The sequence below is a fragment of the Cryptomeria japonica genome, chromosome 9 (genome assembly GCF_030272615.1).
Source record: "Cryptomeria japonica chromosome 9, Sugi_1.0, whole genome shotgun sequence".
Taxonomy (NCBI): domain Eukaryota; kingdom Viridiplantae; phylum Streptophyta; class Pinopsida; order Cupressales; family Cupressaceae; genus Cryptomeria; species Cryptomeria japonica.
Genome location: NC_081413.1, coordinates 568,485,605 through 568,495,060, shown reverse-complemented (window position 1 = coordinate 568,495,060; position 9,456 = coordinate 568,485,605). Strand labels below are relative to the sequence as shown.

Below are 9,456 nucleotides of genomic sequence, written 5' to 3'. Positions count from 1 at the left end.
GTTGAGTGTTACACTGAAAGAGAAGCATAGTGCAAGGTTGAAAGCAGACCGGTTAGGGTATAACCGACAGGGTTTGTGAACTGGTTGATGAACTTGGTTTTGGGGTTGGTCAGTGATCCTATCCAGACTGACACGGATGACCTAGCAAAGGTGGATGCCGACAAAGTGGCCACGTAGAGTTGAAGTGGCATGTATGCATAGGACGATGAAAGTGTTGTTGGTGAAGTAGGTGGTAACTGGTCAACATTAATGTCAATAGCGTGTTTCACGGGTCGAAGAGCAGAAGAGTGTGGATCGAGACTGATGAAAGGACATAGATCTAATTTTATGACTTCATGATCGAAGGCGAGTGTCCAGGTGCTGATTAGGGTATGTGAAGCTATCTGCATGATCGCTTCATAGGTGTTTGGCAAGTGCAGACCGAAGAAGGAGCCGTGTTTTTTAAACTTAGCAAACGTGTATTGGAAGTCACACGATTGGTGGAGTTGATTGATCCATTGCAAGAGGTAAATCTTTGGAACGAGATCTGATTGGATTTGGTTTGCCTCAAGGTCGATGAAGAAACCCTAACCGCTTGAAGTTTGAAATGGTTTTTGGCGGGAAGACTTGTTTATAAATATGCAAGTCTAAATCGATGAAACTGTTGCTGAATGAGAGAGTGTTGTTGTTGCATGTGAAAGAAGAAATCAGTTAAGTGCTCAATGAGTATCAGGGGAGAGACTATGTGAGAGAGAGATTCGGGTTGAAGAGTTCAACCGGTAAGAGTGAGGCAACCGGTAAACGACCATTGATTTTGACAAAGGAGTAAACCGGTGGTGACCAAACTGATAGAGAAGAGTTGCAAGAGAACCAACAAAGAAGGCAAGATGAGAACCAACAAGAATCAGATGGTAGACATCTGACGAAGTTATCAAGACCGGTGGTGGATAGTAGCAGTGTGGCAGAGAGATAACCGATAGAGAGAAGAACCAATAGAAGGCAGAATCGACAGAGCAGAAGAAGAGGTTGAATCAACGAAGGAGAAAACGAGGAGAAAAGTGAAGCATAGAGTGGGTCGCAACAGGAGATAAGGTTCCTGCAGAGAAAAAGCAAAGAGAGAACCGACAAACATCTGAAGAGAGAAGATCCGACGGAGAGACATACATGAGAGTTATAAAGTTCTTTTGTAACAAGAAGATAACTTTGGTATTCAAAATATGATTTTGTAATCACTGAGTTAGAGCTCAGTGCAGGGGTTGGTGCCCTAAAATCAGGGGTTGGTGCTCTTTGGGTTGGTGCCCTAAAGCAGGAGTGGTACTCCTTGCGTTGGTGCCCTAAATGTTGTAACCAAATGTTTCATTGTGAGGCTGGATTGGAGCAGTAGTCTCCAACAACACTTCTCATCGAGGTTTTTCCCATCTTGGGTTTTCCTCGTACATCCGGTGTTATGTGATGTCCCTTTTATGTGTGGTTGCATGTGTGCGAGTCTCCCATTTACCAGAAATATCTTCTTTATGATTAGATCTGTTAACCAGTATACACGCATAGGATTGAAAAGGGAAAAGTTTGTAATTCACTGATTCACTCCCCCCTCTCAGTGACATCTAGTGTTCAACATAAATGATGTTTACATGGAATGTTCAAGAAACATTTTGACTTCTCAATTTTAAAAGAAAACCTGCTATTTAAATCAAATATAGCCACTAATACAAATCATTATCTAATATTTATATATACAAAGTTATAAACGTCCTTGGAAATGGTCATTTTAATAGGGATATCTTCCACCCATTTTGTGAAATAACTGATATTCTTTAAAAGGAGAAATCTTATTAGTGAGGTATAAACTTGTCCAATATTAAAGTGGAGGCAAGATAGGGTATTACCCTAAGTGATAGAACATGTGTTAAGGCTAGTTAAAAAATATTACGATCAAAAGACACATCTCTTCGTATAGGAATATGATCTAGCAATAGTATTAGTGTAAATAGGCTAAGATTGTAATGAAAGTTGACTAAAATTTATAATTTGTAGTTCAACTTTATGCTAGATGTTGACAAACATTGAGGCATATGACAAGTGATGGGGTGTCATCTAACCTTGTACTTTAATCAATTGTTATTTTATCAAACCGAATGATGTCTAATAGATATGTTTAATAGGAGGTCAAGCACCCTAATGTAATGAGTACTTTTAAGCTAGGAAATAAAGGAGTGCACAAGTTGTAATAAAATCTAACTCATAAATTATTTAGAATCTCAACATATTGAAAACATTTAAAATTTAATCTACAAAGGAAACAAACTTTCTAGGCTATTTGATAATTGTAATAAATGTTTTAGTGGTCATGTACAAATCCATGACCACAAACTTGTCCTAAATCTATGAACTTATTTGTAGGCTACCCTTCTTCATTTCTCTTGATGCATCTTAATATCTTCAATGCTTCTTTATAATTATGAATTGGTAGTATTTAGACTACCTTTGTAAGATTGTTAATATGTCATAAGGCTACATGTTCTTCTAGGTCAACTTGGAGAAATGTGCATGAATAATAAAAACAACAACAAACTTCACTCATGCATATGTTCCTAGAATGTTTGTGCAAAATTAATTCCTTTTAATGCACCAATCAAGTGTTTTTGCTCCTTTAGAATAAGAGATGATTCTTAAATATTCAAAGTTGTAAAATACGTATTGAATGCCATTAAATACAAGATTCACACAAAATTTGTTTAGAGTTGGCCCTTGGAGGGAAATATTGAAATTTAAATTTTCGATCTATAATAAAAAATATACGCATAGGTAAGTGTAATTAGCACATGGAAAGGGAATATGTTTAGAAATGTACAAATATCAGGGTGGGACGAGGTAGATGAATAGTAATGGGTGAATCATACAAATTGGACATGAGCTAAAGGCATAGATGGATGTGATAAATGCCCCAAGACAAGATGAATTTATAGATGTGTGTGTGGATAAGGATAACATAGCACCAACTTTATTAGGATATATGTGTATGATAGATACAAAATTAGAAAAATGAACCTAATTTTATATAAGATTGTGTTATTTATTACTATATTTACATTCATTTCTTTGAAATATATACAAAGTAAATTAAAATAAATATAAATTTGACTATATAATAAATAATAAAAATAATTAATTAAACAATTTTTTCAGAATATCGAAAAGACCAATAATCCATAAAACCAAAAACAACTAAATGTGTAAGGTCAAAGTATGTGCTTTAACCCTTACAATAACAAAATTCAAAAACCTATACTGACAACGTTCATTTCTCTTGTGCCCAAGACTTCTTAGAGTTGAAGTCCGGAACCCTCGTAGGGTTTTGAGGTTTAAGACTTCTCGCAACAAAAATTAGCTCTTTTTCCGAGCGAACTAATTCACATAAATTGCTTTTTAACCATACTCTGTTACATAGAGAGAAACCAAGGCGGTGGAGATACAATGCATACATTTAATGCTCCAGATTATATTGCCACCTGACACTGAGGACGAAAAACAAATTAGGTATGCCGATAGTCAATTTTGCTAAATTTATTCGTGTTACAGTCAGTCCTCGTACCTGCAATTGCATTCACATACACCCCATACATGACGAAAAAAATATATTTACGGATGCTTTTATCTCTCTTAAAGCATTTCTCAAGTTTGGTCATTGCGCGTGCAAGTTTCAGATAGTCTGTTGAAATTGGGGAGCATAAATTGGTTTCATTATGTTCAAATAGATGGCTTAAATAGGAAACATTTATGGATAGGTATGTCTCTTGTATGTATCTTGCATAACATAGGTATGTCTTCATGGCAAGTGTATTGGAGTGACAAAATTTAGTTTATATTTTCTTTAACATTGCTCAAACTTTATTTTATCACGCAACTTAATTACATGATGGGGCCGTGTATAACAAATAGGTCTATTAGCTAGTCATATACAAATGAAAAATATTTAATATCAATGCCTTAGCATTAAAAAACTTATCCTTGTTTTGAATAGCCTTGATTACTTTTGTCCATCATTATCCAGTGTAAGATATTCTTCATGGTCATATCAATAAAGAAGGTGGAGCATTTTCAATGATCCCAAACCTTCATAGATTTAGCAACGATCTTTGTGATCAATTTCAATAATGATTTTTGTGATCAAAATTTTCACAGATTTAGCAATGATCTTTGTGATCAATTTAAACAATGGCTTTTATGATCAATTTCAACAATGATCTTTGTGATCAAAACTTTCACAGATCTAGCAACAATCTTTGCGATCAAAACCTTTACATGTTTAGCAATGTTCTCTGTAATCAACACTACGACTTTTAGGTTTAACAATAATCTTTACGATCAACGTTACAACCATTCAATAATGATCTCTATGATTAACTTAATGTTTTTTTAGGTTTACCGATGATCATTGCAATCAACGTTACAACCATTCAACAATGATCTTTGCGATCGACGTTACAACCAATTAGCAATTATCTTTCTGATCAATGGTAATATTTTTGCATATATGAGTGCTCCAATTTCAATTCTCACACCACTACATGGATAGAACTGAAGTAGCCCTTATAGTAGTACAAAATCTGCAGTTTAAATTATATGGTTTATAGGATGATGTTTGACCTAGCATGATTGTTATTTTGTTTGATGTGGGAATATTTATGCTTGTACAACATTTTGACCATAGTCATGAACTTTTTCCAATTTGATACACCGATCCATCCACAAATACTATCTTTTAAAGGTTGTTTCTTCCACTTTCTGGTCCAACACAATTTCTCAGACTGATTCTTCAATCCACAAATAGTACAAGGATGAAGACATGTTTTCATTTTATGTCCTTGTATATGACAATGAGAATATTGCATACATTGCATTCTTCTAGCTGATTCATTTGAACTTGTAATACTTATAACATCGATTTTATTTCTTTAACCACTAACATATCCAAGGATTTCATTCTTTGGCCTTGCTTGGTTCAATTGGCTCTTTAATTCCTTGCCCATGTTTTTTCAAACCTTTTCCTTTATTTCCTATTCTTTCTATAATCTTAAAACAAATTTTTGTTGAAAAGTATCTTTTTTCATTATCCTCACAACTACCAAGATTTGTAAATTTAAATATGTTGTTATCTCCAATCGTACACTTTTTTTTATCAAAATAACCTTTAACTATATCACATGATGCATCAATTGAATAAAATAAATCATTTTTATGACACGAGACATTGCACAGTGTAGGTTTACAGTTTAGACATTGATTTTCCTTTACGTATGCTTCAAGCAATTGATTGAACAAATTAGTTTCTTCTCTCAATTTTGATATTTCTTCTTTTGTGACCAACTTTTCTCTTCTAATTTTTTGTTTTCCTTTCTAATTTTCTTCAGCTCTTCTTCCAAAATACTCTTTTTACACATTAAGTTTTTATTTTCCTTTTTTTCTCTTTTACCAATCTTTTCCATTTAAAACAAATGACTTCAACTTACTTTGGTTATACACTTGGTTATGATTCAATCAAGTGCTGTGATTCACTAGGATTTAATGGTAGCTTTGTGTGCCTTCACTCTTTAAAGATTTGAAATGATCTACCACTGATTTTGTATGTCTTCAAATAGGCTTTAACAAGTACCACAAACTTGATCAAATCTTGCAAAAATTTTTACTCCCTTTCAACACTATGATCTTTTTGATCTTCAGGTCTCTTCCATGATCTTCTTATGATTTCTTTTTCACCTTGGCTGTTGTGAATAATGCTCCAGCTGACTAAAATGGTAACAATTTCTATCTTTCAATCAATGCTATACTTTTCTTCGATAGCTGCAACTTATTTCAAGATTTCACAAAAAATCCTTCAATTCCCTTTAAAAGTGTGTTGATTGTGGCTTCAAACCTATGATTGCTTTGACTTTGATGGCAACAATCTTTTGAATACTGTGAATCTTTGATTTCCACTTCATAGCAATAACACAATTTATCTTCACCTCTTCATGTTTTAAATTAAGGACAGTTTCACCCAAATTTGACAGCCTTAATTTCTCTCTTAAAAATAAACTTTTATCACAATCAACAATCACCTTTTTAGAGCAGTGGCTGGTTTGGCGGCTTCAACCTTGATTCCTCCTTGCATGGCGGTTCTATTTTCCTTGACAGTAGATCTCTCTTACTCCACCTTTCGAGTGGCCTACAACTTATTTGACTGGCAAAGCTTTCAAACTTGGGCAAATCATTGAATGAAAGAACTTCAATCCTCTTGACTTCATCTTTTACTGGGCAAACTTCACAAAATAAACTTTGACTTATATTTTTACTGCTGGGCTGTTCAAGGCATGAGATCTACCTTGTCCTATGATCAGGCACTGATCACATGGTGCTACAGTTCCAATATTCAATGGCAATGATTTAAACCTTTATTCATGATATCTTCTACCGTGAACTCCTCTTCAAACTTTGCAAACAACAATCTTCGAGAACTCTCAAACAATCAGCCCTCATATAATCTTTTGATTTGCACTCCTCACCTTACATTTCTTCTCCAATTAGCAATTTCTCTTCTCCAAATGTCTGATCTTTCTTATGCTTTGGCAATGGCACCCTTTACTCCTTGGGCTAGCGTAATATCTTTTTCTTAATAGCGGCTTTTTAATTTTTCTTTAATACCTGCAATCTTTCAAAACCTTTTGCAAATCTCCTATAGGTTTGGCTTTCAAACCTGATCTGATATCCTTTGCCGACAGTGGCTGTTGGCTTTTTGATTCTAAAGCTATTCCCTTCAATATCTAGGATCTACTTGATCTTCTCTCGATCTCTTCTTTAACATTGCCCTGGTAATTTTCTTGAAGCTAGATCTAACTTGGCTTATATTGACAGCAAATCTCTTTGACAGTTGTACTCATCCTCAAATAGCAAACCCTGGATCATCCTGCTTTGATACCAATTGTTAAAATTGGAGAGCATAAATTGTTTTCAGTATGTTCAAAATTTAAAATAGATGAATCCAGAGATCTTTAAATAGGGAACATGCATGGATAGTTATGTGTCTTGCATAAGACATTACTCTCCATGACAAATGTACTGGAGTGTGATGAAATACAGTTTATATTTTTTCCAACATAGGTGAGATTGAATTACATACCTTATTAAATTCTGAGATTCCAAACACCTCTATTGAGATGCATAATTCTTGCCGCTGGTGAGAGCCTGAACAATTCTTCTGAGGTGTGAGAAATAGTTATATTGGAAAATGAAAAACATGAATGTATCTAAAGCTATTCCCTTCAATATCTAGGATCTACTTGATCTTCTCTTGATCTCTTCTTCAACATTGCCCTGGTAATTTTCTTGGAGCTAGATCTTACTTGGCTTATATTAACTGCGAATCTCTTTGACAGTTGTACTCATCCTCAAATAGCAAACTTGTATCATCCTGCTTTGATACCAATTGTTAAAATTGGAGAGCATAAATTGTTTTCACTATGTTTAAATAGATGAATCCAAAGATCTCTAAATAGGAAACATGTATGGATAGGTATGTCTCTTGCATAAGACATTACTCTCCATGACAAATGTACTGGAGTCTGATGAAATACAGTTTATATTTTTTCCAACATTGGTGAGATTGAATCACATACCTTATAAAATTTTGAGATTCCAAACACCTCTATTGAGATGTATAATTCTTGCCGCTGGTTAGAGCCTGAACAATTCTTCTGAGGTGTGAGAAATAGTTATATTGGAAAATGAAAAACACGAATGTATACTCAAAACAAAAAGCAAATCTACCAGCTTTAAAGTATTTTTTTTTTCCCATTTCAATTTGAAAGTTAGCGCCAGTCACAACGTTTGAGATAAATAAAGCAGCATTATCAAATAGTAGAACTTTAGAGAGAAAAAAAGCTAAGTTTATTTTTTCACAAGCTTATCTTATCTTATCCTAAATGCCTTTTGATTTTATTCTAATTCTTATCTTATCCGAAATGCTTGTTGATTTTATGTAGACAAACTTTCAAACCCCATTCTGCAACTGATAAGGCCTCTCGGCATAATAATTATTTGAGGGCAAGGGAGTTTTTACTGTATTTTACAGTTGAGGATAGTGCAGATATTCAGTTTTTTGAAATTGTAGACAGAAGCCGCTATGCAGCACGACGAGGTAATATGGCAGGTTATTCGCCACAATCATTGCAGCTTTATGGCCAAGTAAGTGGTAATATCTCCCTTTTCTTTGAGCTCAATAGAAGCTAGGAATTTTTAATGTTTTCAAAATGTCAGAATGGGGATAGTTTTTGTGGCTTCAATGGTAAATTTAAGTATTAGCATGACTATAAATGATTTTCCTTGCTTCTGAAAATTAAATTTTTGAAAGCTAAGAATTATGGTGGTTTCAGTAGCTTCTTGTGAGCTTTTCTTTTGGACGCTTTTTGTTAGCTTAATTTTTGGTGGCACAAGAAATATGTTGAATTCTGGAGCTATATCTAAATCACTCTTTTTTTTTTTGAAACAGAACCCAAACACAGAATTTTTGTCGAAACGAATACAATGTTACTGGGCTTTGCAACAGGAGTTCATGTCCACTTGCCAACAGCAGATATGCGACTATTCGGGAACATGAAGGTATCATATACATTTCTTATTTCTTTTTCTGGTTTTCCAAGTTTTCCTTGCCAAGTGACCTTGTACTTTGGCTCTTCTGTCAAAGTCTCCCAGGTTTGGTCTTGTTAGCTGGATTCAAACACACCTAAAGGTTTGAATTCAGGGCTTTACTAGGAAAACCTTAATGATTTGCCCATTTGAGCCCATCCCATTTGATCAGGAGTATATTTTGTGAATTTTACCGCTAGTCAACACTTCATCCTGGCCCCTTGAGATGTGTCCATAGGGATTCACTTTGAAAGCTCTAATGCCTTAACATTTGGGCCCATTCCATTCAATTGAAATATATTTGTGAATTATTAGACTATATTTATGAATTATGTTAGTGTTTTTCTACCTTGTTTTTGAAGGCCATTGCTTTTGTATCATTGTTAGTGGCATGAGTACCATGGAATTTGCCTCAGATTTAAAACCCCTTTAATATAGACTGCTGAACTAACCTTCCATTTAGATTGATACTCAGAATTAATACTTAAGGGTTATTTGGCCTAGCATCATTGACCAATCAATTTTCACAATTTTCAATTTTCTGAATTCATGTTTCCTGCTTACATGGCTTTGTATGCTGTGTTATATGTAACTCTGATCATTTGTATATTATTTGGACAATATACCTTATAGGTTTGCTGGTAATAGTTCCAGTCACACAAATTTCCTCAAAAGTGTCCCAATGGCCATTTGCCAAGTTGTTTGTGACATTATTTTGTATCTTGGTTTGCATTTTTTCTATTCAACTACATTATTGCATATCAAGTTGATGAACTGGCAATTCGGTCAGCTTGTGATGGATGACATAAGCACTGC

The 9,456-nt window shown here is 34.4% G+C and overlaps 1 protein-coding gene across 2 annotated transcripts in view; it reads left to right on the top strand.

The window, feature by feature from the left end:
* Positions 1-3,229: 3,229 nt before the first annotated feature.
* LOC131051302 (uncharacterized) overlaps positions 3,230-9,456 on the top strand; it is a 44,808-nt gene continuing 38,581 nt past the window's right edge. The window contains exons 1-3 of one of the 2 annotated variants that reach the window (XM_057985756.2): positions 3,230-3,516; positions 7,998-8,199; positions 8,504-8,613. In XM_057985756.2, coding sequence (XP_057841739.2) covers positions 8,138-8,199; positions 8,504-8,613 — 172 coding nt within the window. In that variant the 5' untranslated portion in view covers positions 3,230-3,516; positions 7,998-8,137. The remainder of the gene's footprint in view (positions 3,517-7,997; positions 8,200-8,503; positions 8,614-9,456) is intronic. The other variant, XM_057985755.2, reaches the window with a different exon arrangement.